This window comes from Dendrobates tinctorius, unplaced genomic scaffold (genome assembly GCF_039654945.1).
Source record: "Dendrobates tinctorius isolate UK_male_01 unplaced genomic scaffold, ASM3965494v1 ptg000158l, whole genome shotgun sequence".
Lineage (NCBI taxonomy): Eukaryota > Metazoa > Chordata > Amphibia > Anura > Dendrobatidae > Dendrobates > Dendrobates tinctorius.
In genome coordinates, this window is record NW_027361825.1 from 21,217,096 (window position 1) to 21,232,151 (window position 15,056).

The window sequence follows — 15,056 nt, forward strand, 5'->3', positions numbered from 1 at the left end:
TGTACAATGGAACAGGTGTCAAACTGCTGCAGAATCCGCAGAAAGAATTGACATGCTTCGGATTTAAAACCGCAGAAAAATCTGCAGCATGTGTACTGTGGTTTTTAAAAACCATTGGTTAACATTATACTGTACATTGCTTGCGGAACTGCAGCAGATCCACAGAGGCGGATCCGCAGCAAAATCCGCACCGTGTGCACACACCCTAAGAGTAGGATTATTTCTCCTGCACAGTGCCGCTCCCAGCCACCGGTTTGGTGGTCTTTACCTATCCCAGAAGTGGTGACCTCCTGTTCTTCAGTGGTCAGGTGGCCGATCATCGCCTCCTGTCAGTGAGCAATGACTGGCTGCATCGGAAGTCCTGGTGGACCTTGTTGGGTCAGCAATGTCTGGAGCAGTCACATACCGGCACTTGCTGCTAACTGCAGTGACCAGAGCTTGCTCCGATCGATGCTGATTTAAATGCTGCTGTCTATCACTGAGCAGCTTTTGTACGGCTTCTTTGCATGGTGCAATCATTCTGGCGATCATGAAATCGCAGGGGCTCCTGAAGGGTTGGCATGCCTGTGACGGGGCTACGTATGAGAGTAGACATTTTTCCTATATACTGCAAAATTCTAATGCTATCATATACAACCACAGAAAACAAAAAATTTTTAATCAAAATATTAAAGTGTGTAATCACTTTTTCTCCAAATAAAAAAAAAAACAGAAAAAATATTTATCCAAATTTAAGATTATTTAAAAAAATATATATATATATTTCCAAATGGCCAGTTTCGTTTGCTGCTGCTAAAAAAAATGCAATAAAAAGTAATCAAAACATCGTTTGTGGCCCAAAACCGTAGTAATAGAAAAAAAAAAAAAAACTATAGCTCGGCGATCAAAAGCTCCAGCAACAGAAAAATTGTAGGTTTCAGAATATGGAGTAAAAAAAAATTATTTTTTTCCCTACACAAACTCCAGAATTTTTTTTAACCATTGTAGAGGTGTGAAACCGCAGGTCTTTTTGACCTGAGAATTACCTGCGGATTTTTCCAAATCTGCAGCACCTAAAACTACGTGTGCACATAGCCTTAGGGTGTGTGCACACGCTGCGGATTCTGCAGCAGTTTTTGCTGCGGTGTACAGTACCATTATTCCCTATGGCAATACAAAACCGCTGTGCAGACGGTGAGGATTTTTCCGCGCGTTTTTTCTGCGGTTTTGAAACCGCAGAAAGAACTGAAATGTCAATTCTTTCTGCGGATTCCGCTGCGGTTTGCCATCTCCTCCATTGAGGAGATGAAAAACTGCAGGGCAAAACCGCAGAGCAATCTGAAGGTAAAACCGCAGGTCTTTTAACATGCAGATTTACCTGCGGATTTTACAAAATCCACGCGGCCAAATCCGCAGCGTGTGCACATACCCTAGTTTTTTGTCTCTGCGGATTTTGTAGAGAAAACCGCAGGAAATCCGCAGGACAAAGTGCTGCGGTTTATCTGCGGTTTATCTGCGGTTTTGCCCTGCGGTTTTCACCTCATAATGGATGAGGTGTAAAACTGCAGCGTTTCTGCACCAAACAATTGACATGCTGCGTTTTGAAAACCGCAGCAAAACCGCGCGGAAAAAAACGCAGCATGTGCACAGCTTTTTTTTATTTCCATAGGAAATAAAGGTACTGTACAACGCAGCAGAATCTGCTGCGTTTCTGCAGAGCCAAAAACGCTGCGGAAACCGCAAAGTGTGCACATACCCTTAGTCCTAGTCCTCTGCACTGGTTTGAATCAATCTACCTAGATTTTGCAGCTGCGATCACTAATTACAGGAAGCTTGATCCCTACCCAGATTCTCAGGCCTCACTCCTAGCAGAGGGCTGTGAGGGAAGATGTCACATCGAGGGGGAGAACCGCCATTCTTCTATGGACCTCGGTTCAGGATGCCGTGGTGCTGGTGTACTGGTGAGGTGGAGACTAGAATGGCATCACCAAAAGGCAGCCTCCTCCTGCTTTTCAGTTGACTTCTTAAATTAATAATGTTTTGATTATTAGAGAAAGTGGAATATTTTATATCTGACCCAAAACTGCAGATTATTGACTCCTCCCAACATTGCCAATCTATTAGGCTCCATGCAGCACCTGCAAGACTGGGGTTGGGGGAGAAGAGCTGCAGTTTTTAACGAGACTTTTTAAATAAGGGATATCTTAAATTAAGAAACTGTTATACCGGTATTTTTATAAACCTTTATTTATCTTATACATTGGTGCGCTGGAAGCTTAACCTCCCCCCAGTCTATTAGCATATGCCAAATATTTGTGAGTGTGTGATTTTCCAATATTTTTGCAAAACTAAAACATTTCAGAAAAGACACAGCAAAAAAAATGCTGCGCTTTCTCAAATTGTAAAAAAAAAAAAAAGTCAGCACTTTAAGTTGCCAAAAAGCAACTTAAAAAATGGTGCAAAACACATACACTAAAGCACAAACAGTACAACCAAAAAAAGGCAAATTGCTGTAGAAAAGTGAAGAATAAACCATGACCAGTAGGCTATCATAGTGTCACGAAATTTGGTCACAAATGCTGACAGACTCCATTTAAAAGGCGCTCCAGTTTTGTTAGAGGGAGCTCAAAGGTGGGGAATCCTTCAGGCTACGGAGGAGATTCCTCGTCCTGCAAAGTCTGTGGGAAAACGGTCATACATTTAATGGTCTACACCAAAACTGGTATCAGCATTTTGTGATCAAGGATTACTTTTCAATTTTTTTGCAATTCATCTGATTACTCTTCATAACTATCTAGAGTTAATGCCAATTGCCGCTATAAAACTGAAGCAGCAAACTGTTTGAAAACCAAAATTTGTCAAAATGAGAACTTTTGGCCACGACTGTTCTGCTAGATGCGACACTCACACTCTCCAACTCTGCGCTACCCTCGATATCCTCTCTCCACGACGTAGGCGGTGCCGCTGTTTTCTACAATGCTACACTCACATCTGCTATTGACTCCTCGCCCTTCTTGTCCACGGCGGAGTGTGAACAATCAGACATCCCGGGCACACCAACCTCACTAAAAAGCAGGTGTCCAGGCTTGCAGAGCAGCACTGGAAGAAAACTGTCACAGGTAGAATTCACCACATTCAAACAAGCAACTTTCACATTCAAGTCAGCCCTATCCTCTGCTAAACAGGCTTACTTGACAACCCTTGTATCCTCCTTATCCCACAACCCCAAGTAGTTATTCACCACTTTCAAATCCTACCACTGCCCCCTGCAACCCACTCATCTCTGACGAAAACATTGCTGTACACTTCAACAAGATTAACCAAATCAGGCAAGTCTTTACTACTCAACCACCCCAAGCACTATGCATAAAAGACCATTGCCTTCCCCCACCATCACTGAAGGAGATCTTACTCATCTCCTCTCCAAATCACACCTCACCACCTGTGCACTTGACCCCATCCCACCTCCTCCCCAATCTCATCACCACGCTTATCCCAGCCCTAACCCATCTCTTCAACTTATCACTACCTTCTGGTACCTTCCATTCTGCTTTTAAACATGCCACAATTACACCATTGCTGAAGAAGACAACCCTCGACCCGACCTCTACATCCAACTATTGACCCGTATCACTTATCCTGTTCGCTACAAATCTCCTTAAAAAGCACATTCACACCATACTTTACTTCCACCTCTTATCTAACCTACTCTTTGAAAACCTTCAATCTGGCTTCTGCCCCACCAGTCCACTGAAACTGACTCATACTACAGATCCTTTCTTCCATCGGTATTGCAGACCTTGCCCTCTTCTGGATCTCCTCATACCTCTCCAACCACACATTTCTTCATCCTACTCTTCTCTCTATCTGAGTTCCTCAAGGCTCTGTCTTTGGACCCCTACTCTTCTCCATCTACATCTTTGGCCTGGGACAACTCATGAAGTTCCATGACTTCAAGTGCCATCTATATGCTGATGACACTCAGATCTACCTATCTGCTGTCCAGAATCCCAGAGTACTGCTCCTCTCGCTTCCTAAAGCTCAACAAAGACAAAACTGAGCTAATCATCTTTCCTCCATCTCGCGCATCTTCCCTACCTGATCTGTCAATCACAATAAATGACACCATGCTTTCCCCTGTACTGGAAATCAGCTGCCTCGGAGTAACTCTTGACTCTGACCTGTCCTTCAAACCATACATCCAATCCCTTGCCGCCACCTGTCGACATTTCCAGAATTCGACTACTGCAATATCCAACTCTATGGCCTTCCTGCTAACACACTCACCCCTCTTCAGTCTGTCCTTAAAGGGAATCTGTCACCCCTTTTTTGAGATATCATATATTGATATCATTCAATTGTGTGTCACATAAGGATTCTCTTAGTACCTTTGTTTCCCCTGACCCCGCACCTTTCATGCATAAATACCTTGTTTATATCGGTTCAGATGTATGTAAACTGTCGCTGTCCGGTCCGCTGGGCGGGGCTTATTCAACTGCTACCCCCCTCCCTGTCTTGCTCTACGCATTTCTTCTTGTGTAGAGCAAGACAGGGAGGGGGGAGCAGTTGAATAAGCCCCGCCCAGCGGACCGGACAGCGGCAGTTTACATACATCTGAACCGATATAAACAAGGTATTTATGCATGAAAGGTGCGGGGTCAGGGGGGAGCAAAAGTACTAAGAGAATCCTTATGTGACACACAATTGAATGATATCATTATATGATATCTCAAAAAAGGGGAGACAGATTCCCTTTAACTCTGTTGCCCGACTAATACACCTCTGTCCTTGCTATCCTTCCTCTTATCACCTCTGCAAATCCCTTCATTGGCTCCCAATTCCCCAACATTTCCACTTCAAGCTACAAACACTGACCTACAAAGCCATCCATCTGTCTCCCCTGTACATCTCTGAACTAATCTCCCACCATGTACTCTCCTTTCCTCCAAAGACGTCCTTCTCTCCTCCACACTCATACGTTCCTGATCCAGTTGCCTGCAAGACTACTTCAGAGTATCCCCCATCCTCTGGCATTCTGGGCCCCAACACCTCAGATTATCTTCTATACTCGAAGCTTTCAAGCGGAATTTGAAAACCCATCTCTTCAGAATAGTCTACAACCTTCAATGACCATGCTGCTGCCTCACCAACACCAGAGTGACAGAGACCCTCAAACCTACTGTCTCCTTTCCCATTATGCTGTAGAATAATGGGTAGGGTCCTCTTCCCTTTGTACTTGTCTGTCATTATTAGTTTAATTATAATTTCTATTTGTCATTGTATGTTCCCCTTCTCATCTACTTCACCATGCAATCAATGGTGCTATAAAAACGAATATATAGATGAGAAGACTGATGTACTGCCGGATGGGGCTGTGCATAGAGGGACTGTATATAGATGAGGAGTAATATACTGCTAGATGTATATAGACAGGATTGAATCAGTGATGTACTGCCAGATGGGGCTGTGCATACAGGGACTGTATATAGATGAGTAATATAACAGGGAATTTATACAGAGGCGATAAATGAGTGATGTACTGCCAGATGGGTCTGTGTATAGAGTGACTGTGTATAAATGAGGAGTAATATATCACAGGATGTGTATAGAGGGGATTAAATGAGTGATGTATTGCAGGATATCACTGTGTATAGAGTGATTATATACAGATGAGTATACTTTAGAATGTATATAGAGGGGATTAAATTAGTGATGTACTGTCAGATGGGGCTGTATATAGAGTAGTAGTATACTGCATGATGTATATAGAGGAGATTAAATGAGTGATATACTGCAGGATGTATATAGAGGGAATTAAATGTGACACACTGCAGGATGGGAATGTGTATAGTGGCCGAATGCAGTGAAATACTTCAGGACAGAGCTGTTTATAGAAGGTCTGACAGTACTTATACACTACAGAATGGAACGGAGAGGAGGGCTGTATACACATGACAGAATTTATGTACAGCAGGATTGTGCTGTAAATAATGGAGGTAGAGAAGAATATACTGTAGGATGGGACTGCAGCATGGTATATGGAGAAGCTAAGAGGTGGTATGCACTGCAGGATTAGGCTGTAAATAGAGGGGCTGAAAGGAGTGATGTACTGCAGGAGGGTGAGGTCATGAAAGGAGGTTTCTCTTTTTTTTTTTTTTTTTTTTTTTTTTGTAACCTGCAATTGTATATTGCCGGGGGTTTAAAGTTGGGAAGTGATGTTGTTTAAATGGGACTGTATGTTGGAGGGATGTAAGGGATAGGACTGTTTTTGGAAGGGTGTGAAGGGATAGGATTGATGGGGACTGTATGTTGGAATGGTGTGAAGGGAAAGGATGGATGTTTACATAGGACTGTATTTTGATTTTATTTATAAGGGACTGCATACTGAAGGGGGCTGAAAGGTGGGGAATGATGTTTTCCGATGGGACTCTACAATTGGGGGGAAGGAAGGTAGGTTTCTCCTCCTCCTTTTCATCTATGGAACTGTTCATCGGTTTCAGTCCTGCACTTCTCATCTTTACCACCACCGACATCTTTGCCAGTCCAGGTCACAGTCCTGAGATAAAAGCCTGATAAGTCCAGTGTAGGTCTGAACAAGGTTCTATCACCCACCCGGGAACTGCGGACAGCCCATGTAGCGCCCGCCATGTGATCACTGGGGCTAAGGTCTCTACAAGATCAACTTTGGGTTTGGCAGAGACCCAACTCTGAGCAGTGTGACATGTAACTCCCAAATATCATGGTAGCTTTTATGCAGCTGATTTATGTAATATTTCCTCTGTCTTGTAGGCTACGCTCACTTTCCAATGAGGCATGGCTTCTTCCCAGCACTACCGCCAACTTGGCTTCTGGTACCTTACTTGCCGACACCTCCGCCACAACGTGTGGAATTTTTCATGGACCTAGAGCCTTTCCCGGAGGAGATCCTTCTCTTGATCCTCAGCTTCGTACCAGCGCAGGACCTGGTCCTCCGCTGTAGACTCGTGAGCCGGCGCTGGAAACATCTTGTGGACTCGCCCTCCGTGTGGAGGATAAAATGTGAGCGAGAACATAAAAAAGAGATTCTCCTTATGGCTGAAAAGTGTCGTTCCTTTGCCTGGCCGAAAGTTTACGTAATGAGTCCGTTTTCAAGGAACCTGCTGCGAAATCCCTTTGGCGCAGGTGAGGCTGTAAGACTTGGCCATCTCCTTGTATCGAACTGTATTGACCCTTTCCCATTGTCATCTTCCAAAAGTCATAATTTTATTTTACTTTATTATTTAACAGAATGAGCTGCCAACGATTGGCAAAATTTAAATATATTGTGGATTGATTGATGGGCTTGTTCACACTTGACACGATTTGGAACGATCGCTCCGTGTAAAAATCCCTAGAGATTGTGTGATGCCAAAAACAGTCACCCAAATAATGGAAACTATTGAAACCCTCCTCATGGCTAGTAGAAAACATCACGGCATCAGTTTAGGGGTTGGTTGGCGTTTAAGTTGCAGTGCGCATGCACTGGTTTGCGCATGCTCCTTCTCCAACCCCTAGACCACCTCTTTTTTATAAATCTGATTTTCCATTTCCTGCCAGAAATATTGTCTCACTGGAACATTATACATGGAGCACTTGGATGGGGGGTGGAGACCAACCTTTCGGTTTTAGAAGGTGCGGAACAACAAATCTGCTTTGTCACCTCGTTCATGTGAGTAATCCAGTCTGCCTTCTGTCAGTTCTCTAACTAAAGGACCGTAGAATCAAGACTTCATAAAGATGCCTGATCCCAATCACAGGCCTCTGTTTATGCCAGCCATTAAATCATCGGCAGCAGATGGCCTCCATATTGTTTGCAGCATTAGGCAAAAAGTGCATTTTTCCCCCATAGTTTTGTACCGGCCCCTTGTGAAAAGATCATATAAGTAGACAGTCTCGGTTTATTTGCAGTAGTCGGAGCGTCATAGTGCACGTTAACCATTTATCTCTCTCTACAGGTGGTGCAAGAAGTTTCAGATTATAGACCTGTTACAGGAAGGCCTATCTGAGCATTTACTGGACGTGCACCAGCCCAGCATCTGCATATCTGACTGGTGGGTCATTATATTCACTTTACACAAAGTCTTAAGAAGTTATTAACTACTTGACGGCATCCTCCGTACGTGTTCTCAAGGTTTATGCATTACTCACATGGACCGGGCACTGGAGCTTAGCCCACTCCATATAGCGCAGCTGGCAGCCATGTTGTACAGCTGGCACCAAAGTGTATCTGATGTGATGGCAGCCGGCTCCGACTGCAGACGTTTCACCTCTTAAATGATGCTCTCTTGCATGACAGCAGAACTTAAAAAAAAAAAAAAAAAAAGTTTCATCGCCAGAATCTTCAATTTTGACAGCCATCAGCCCCCTGCACAACAAGATCGTGGGATGCTGATGGATTGTCACCGGCGGGCCTGATGAAGCCCTCTAGTTCTGGCATGTTAGAACTCCTAGGAATGGTGACCTGTGGATTATTTTACCAATACACTTCAATCCTACAGATCGCAGGTTCAAATCCTCCAAGGCGAATCATTAAAAATGTAAAAAAATGTAAAAAAAAATCCAAACGCCAGAATTGAAAACTAATCCCTCCAAAAAAGTAAAAAATGTTTTAATGTAATTTTTATATTTGGTTTAATTTATAATTTATATGTAACTTTATATTTTATTTGTAGTTTATTTATAATATACTTAAATATATATATTCTTTATACCACTTTTTTTTTTTTTTATTGAAAGAAAAAATAAACTTTACAAGTTTGGTATCGCCACAGTGATGGGGGAAATAACGAAGTAAATCTTTTATCCGCGGCTAGGTTCTGACACTTTAGATCCCTAATATATATACACTGAAATGTGTCTAAGTGTAAATCCACCCTAGAAAACACGACTGCTGACGCCCAGATCCTTTCCTGCAGGTACGCCGGACGACATAATTGTGGATGTGTCTACAAAATAAAAGTGCAACTCTTGGCGGCAAATAAGCAAACTATACTAAAGGAGTTTTCTATGGCCCCCGAACCCATCCCCCAGTGGAACGACACACGCTATCGCCAGGTGGGATATAGTCAGATCATAAATAGCAGGGGTGGGCAATTAATTTTCCTGAGGGGCCACATGAAAGACCGTGACTGTTGTGGAGGGCAGAACCAATAAGCCACAATGAATTCTGCTCAATATTAATATCGATGTTATAATTATTATATTGTTGACAATTTTATTAATATTGTATCATAATTGTATATTAAGCAGAATTAATTATGCTGACATCCCCCTATATATCGTAAGAGCCCCCTAACAACCCCTTATATGCGGCATGAGCCCCACACAGCCTTCCTATATACTGCATGAGCCCCACACAGCCTCCCTACATATACTGCATGAGCCCCACACGGCCTCCCTACATATACTGCATGAGCCCCACACGGCCTCCCTACATATACTGCATGAGCCCCACACGGCCTCCCTACATATACTGCATGAGCCCCACACGGCCTCCCTACATATACTGCATGAGCCCCACACGGCCTCCCTACATATACTGCATGAGCCCCACACGGCCTCCCTACATATACTGCATGAGCCCCACACGGCCTCCCTACATATACTGCATGAGCCCCACACGGCCTCCCTACATATACTGCATGAGCCCCACACGGCCTCCCTATACACTGGATGGGCCCCACACGGCCTCCCTACATATACTGCATGAGCCCCACACGGCCTCCCTACATATACTGCATGAGCCCCACACGGCCTCCCTACATATACTGCATGAGCCCCACACGGCCTCCCTACATATACTGCATGAGCCCCACACGGCCTCCCTACATATACTGCATGTGCCCCACACGGCCTCCCTATACACTGGATGGGCCCCACACGGCCTCCCTACATACACTGCATGAGCCCCACACGGCCTCCCTACATACACTGCATGAGCCCCACACGGCCTCCCTACATATACTGCATCAGCCCCACACGGCCTCCCTACATATACTGCATGAGCCCCACACGGCCTCCCTACATATACTGCATGAGCCCCACACGGCCTCCCTACATATACTGCATGAGCCCCACACGGCCTCCCTACATATACTGCATGAGCCCCACACGGCCTCCCTACATATACTGCATGAGCCCCACACGGCCTCCCTACATATACTGCATGAGCCCCACACGGCCTCCCTACATATACTGCATGAGCCCCACACGGCCTCCCTACATATACTGCATGAGCCCCACACGGCCTCCCTACATATACTGCATGAGCCCCACACGGCCTCCCTACATATACTGCATGAGCCCCACACGGCCTCCCTACATATACTGCATGAGCCCCACACGGCCTCCCTACATATACTGCATGAGCCCCACACGGCCTCCCTACATATACTGCATGAGCCCCACACGGCCTCCCTACATATACTGCATGAGCCCCACACGGCCTCCCTACATATACTGCATGAGCCCCACACGGCCTCCCTACATATACTGCATGAGCCCCACACGGCCTCCCTACATATACTGCATGAGCCCCACACGGCCTCCCTACATATATCCCCGTCACGTGCGCAGCGCCATGTCGGCCACACACAGCCTCCCCATGCCCACCCAAATAGCCTATACACATAAGGGGAAAAAAAAAAACATACTCGCCTCGTCTCGTTCCCCGGCGCTCTGCTTCTCTCCCTGCCTCCGGTGCGCGGACTCTCCGGTGAAAACAGCTGATGACTAAATGACGTCATTTCATCGCGTCAGCTGTTTCACATGCTGATTGGTGGAGGAAGTGGCCGGAGGCCCCTCCTACACCAAAGTATTCAGCAGAGCCACGGCTTTCATGGAAACAGCAAGCGGCCGGGCAGACATCGTGCAGCCCTTGGACCTCTGATTTCCAGCCCCATGGCTGTCTCTTTGCCCAGGTCTGATATATAGTGACTACCCATTGGAATCACTAAGCCAGACCCCCATCACTGATAATGGACAAAGAGAAGGGGACGACTGGATTAGCTATTCTGAGTTCGTCAGCCAGCCCCCTTCTCTGTAGACCTCAATGCTGGGTCATTCTCTATGGGCGACTTCATTACTTGTATGTTTACTAATATCCGGTCACTTGTGATACTTTCTCTTCAGGTTTCCTATGAATTCCGCAAGTATGGTCCCGGTGTCCGATACGTGAAGTTTTGTCACAAAGGTAAAGACACTAAATCCTGGAATGGATGGTACGGAGCTCGGATCACAAACTCATCCGTCACTGTGAGGTGTCACAGCCTCGAGCCCTGTACATGAGCCCCGAAGGGTCATCTGGAGCCGGATGATGTCTGTTTTTATAACCCTGCCAATATTTTACACAATTACATATATACTGTATGTGTACAGATACTAAGGCTGTTTTTAAATTAGATAATTTTACATTTCTGTACAAAACGTTTTAAATAAAGCAAATTTTACTTAGAAAGCCCAAAGCTCAAGTCTACGAGGTCCCAAAACTGTCTACAAGCTCTGAAATATTACTGTACAGAGTGACCACAACCAGCAGGACTGTGAATGCTGCTCTGGAGTATAATACAGGTTGTAACTCAGGATCAGTACAGGATAAGTAATGAACAGTTGTGCTCAAAAGTTTACATACCCCGGCAGAATTTTTGCTTGTTTTTTTTCCCAGAGAATATGAATAACACCAAATCGTTTTCTCCACTCATGGTTAGTGGTTGAGTGAAGCCATTTATTGTAAAACTACTGTTTTCTCTTTTTAAAGCATCCAATTGACCCTGATAAAATGTTCACACCCCATTTTTTAATACCGTGTATTGCCCCCTCTAACATAAATGACAGCTTGAAGTCTTTTGTGGTAGTTGTGGATGAGTTCTTTTTTTCTGGTGGTAAAGCTGCCCACTCTTCTTGGCAAAAAAAACCCTCCAGTTCCTGTAAATACCTGGGCTGTCTAGCATGAACTGCACGCTTGAGATCTCCCCAGAGTGGCTCAATGATATTGAGGTCAGGAAACTGAGATGGCCACTCCAGAACCTTCACTTTGTTCTGCTGTAGCCAATGATAGGTCGACTTGGCCTTGAGTTTTGGATTGTTGTCATTTTGGACCATCCAAGTATGTCCCATGCGCAACTTCCGAGCTGATGATTGCAAATTTGTCTCCAGTAATTGCTGATAACGTGCTGCATTATTCTTTCCTTCAACTTTGACCAAGCTTCCTGTGCCTTTGTAGCTCACACATCTACAAAAAATCAGCGATCCGCCTCGGTGCTTTACAGTAGGAATGGTGTTCCTTTCATCATAGGCCTTGTTGACCTCTCACCAAATGTAACATTTATGGTTGTGGCCAAAAAGTTCAATTTTGGTCTCCTCACTCCAAATGACCTTGTTCCAGAAGTTTTGATGCTCGTCTGTGCTGTTTTATGTATTGTAGGCGAGATACTTTGTGGCGTTTGAACAGTAATGGCCGCCTTCTGGCGACTACTATGCAGCCCATCTTTCTTAAAGTGCCTCCTTATTGTGCATCTTGAAACAGCAACACTGCTAGTTTTCAGAGAGTCTGATATTTCAGCTGATGATGTTTGTGGGTTTTTCTTGGCATGCCAAACAATTTTCCTGGCAGTTTTGGACAAATTTTTTTTGCTGGTCTACCTGACCTTAGTTTTGTTTTTACAGAGCCCCCAATTTTCCATTTATTAATCACTGTTTGAATGTTGCTGACTGGCATCATCAATTCCTTGGATATCTTTTTGTATCCCTTTCCTGTTTTATACAGTTCTTCTAACTTTTCCCATCGATCCATTGACAATTCTTTTGCTTTCCCCATGACTCACAATCCAAAAACGTCAGTGGCTGGATGAAAGATGCCAAGAGTCTGTCTGGATCCCAGAAACTCACTCAGCTTTTATGCACACACACTGATTACAAGCAAACAGGTCACAGGTGAGGATGTTACCTTTAGTAGACATTCAAACCCATTTGTGTCAACTCCTGTGCATGTATTAAAACTGGGAAAAAATGTGGATGACACCGGCGCTGCTGTACAAATTCTGGTCCACACAATTTAAGGATAAAGATGGTTTATTCAATGAACATGTTTAAAGGTCAAAAGGACTCCTTCAGGAGTAGCTATAGGTCAGTGGTTTTCAACCAGTGTTCCGCGGCACACTAGTGTGCCGCGACACATGGTCGGGTGTGCCGCGTGTCCGCATGGCTAATTTACATGCGATGCAAATTAGCCATGTGGAGGCAAGCAGGGCGGCGGGTCGGAGAGGCAGCAGTCCCGTGTTCCTGTGTCGCTTCCTCCCTGACACCAGTCAGCGGCGCGGCTGGATGACATCATCATTCAGCCCCGCGGCTGCTGTGCCAGTGAGATGAAGCTGCCGGTGAGGAGAGGTGAGGGGTGTGTGTGTGTCTAGGTGTCTAGGTGAGAGGTGTGTGTTTGTGTGCGTGTGTAGGTGAGTTGATGGATGTGATGAGAAGCAATGATGGGAGTCATGGAGAAGGCGGTGATGGGGAGAGGGCAATGGAGAAGGCGGTGATGGGGGTGATAAGAAGGCGGTGGTGGGGAGAGGGCAATGATGGGGTTGTCGAAAGGGCAATAATGGGGTGGTGGGGAGAAGGAAATGATGGAGGTAGTGGAATGGGCAATTTCTACATGAAGGGGATTATGATGGGGCATATTACTAAAAGAAGGGGATAATGATGGGGCATATTACTAAAAGAAGGGGATAATGATGGGGCATATTACTAAAAGAAAGGGATAATTATATGGCTCATATACTGCAATATAAAGGGGTACAATGAGAAATACTATGGCCATGAGGCTGGAGTACATTTTGGTTGGTGGTGTGCCCCGGGATTTTTTACGTATAAAAAGTGTGCCGCGGCTCAAAAAAGGTTGAAAATCACTGCTATAGGTCATCTATAGCATCTACTGAAGAAGTCCTATTGGCTTTGAAATGTGTTGAGTGAATGAACCATTATCTTTATCCTTACATTGTGTGGACTGGAATTTGTACAGCAGCGTTGGTGTCATCAACAAAATTTTCCAGTTTTAATACTATTACTTGGTCACCGGTTTGACCAGTGGAGCTGCAGCAGCTGTCAACTGAGTTTCTATGTGCTGACGTAAAGATACATCAGGTGAGTGCAATCTGATTGTACACTCTTCTTTATCCATCGGCTAAGACCCTATTCGTGCTTTTCTCTCCTACGGTATTCCTTGTAACTTCTGTGCATGTTATCAGGCCAAAGTCACCATGTTATATGAACTTTTGATCAGGGTCATTTGGATGTTTTGGGTTATCATTATGATTTAACAAGACAAAACACAGTAGTTTGACAATAAATGGCTTCACCCAACCACTAACCATGAGTGGAGAAAAAGTTTTGGCGTTATTCATATTCTCTGGGACAAAAACACCAAGAAAGCAAAAATTCTGCCGGGGTATGTACAACCCGTGGCAAAAATTATGGAATCACCAGCCTTGGAGAATGTTCATTCAGTTGTTTAATTTTGTAGAAAAAAAAGCAGATCACAGACATGGCACAAAACTAAAGTCATTTCAAGTGGCAACTTTCTGGCTTTAAGAAACACTAAATCAAGAACAAAAAATGTGGTAGTAAGTGTTACTTTTTTAGACCACACAGAGGGGAAAAATTATGGAGTCACTCAATTCTGTGGGAAAAAATTATGGAATAATGAAAAACAAACAAACACCACTAGTATTTTGTTGCACCACCTCTGGCTTTTATAACAGCTTGCAGTCTCTGAGGCATGGACTTAATGAGTGTCAAACAGTAATCTTCATCAATCTGGCTCCAATGTTCTCAGATTGCTGTTGCCAGATCAGCTTTGCAGGTTGGAGCCTTGTCATGGACCATTTTCTTCAACTTCCACCAAAGATTTTCAATTGGATTGAGATCCAGACTATTTGCAGGCCATGACATTGGCCTTGTGTCTTTTTTCAAAGAATGTTTGCACAGTTTTTGCTCTATGGCAGGGTGCATTATCATCTTGGAAAAAAGATTTCATCATCCCCAAACATCCTTTCAATTGATGGGATAAG

General features: G+C 44.5%; 1 protein-coding gene across 1 annotated transcript; it reads left to right on the forward strand.

The window, feature by feature from the left end:
* The first annotated feature begins 1,785 nt into the window (after positions 1–1,785).
* On the forward strand, positions 1,786–11,459 carry LOC141051920 (F-box only protein 17-like). Its single transcript, XM_073549052.1, has 6 exons — positions 1,786–1,940; positions 6,769–7,140; positions 7,555–7,666; positions 7,953–8,048; positions 8,913–9,051; positions 11,128–11,459. Exons 1-6 carry the CDS (start codon positions 1,868–1,870, stop codon positions 11,281–11,283), a joined length of 948 nt encoding a protein of 315 aa, XP_073405153.1. The 5' UTR covers positions 1,786–1,867; the 3' UTR covers positions 11,284–11,459.
* The last annotated feature ends 3,597 nt before the right edge of the window (positions 11,460–15,056 follow it).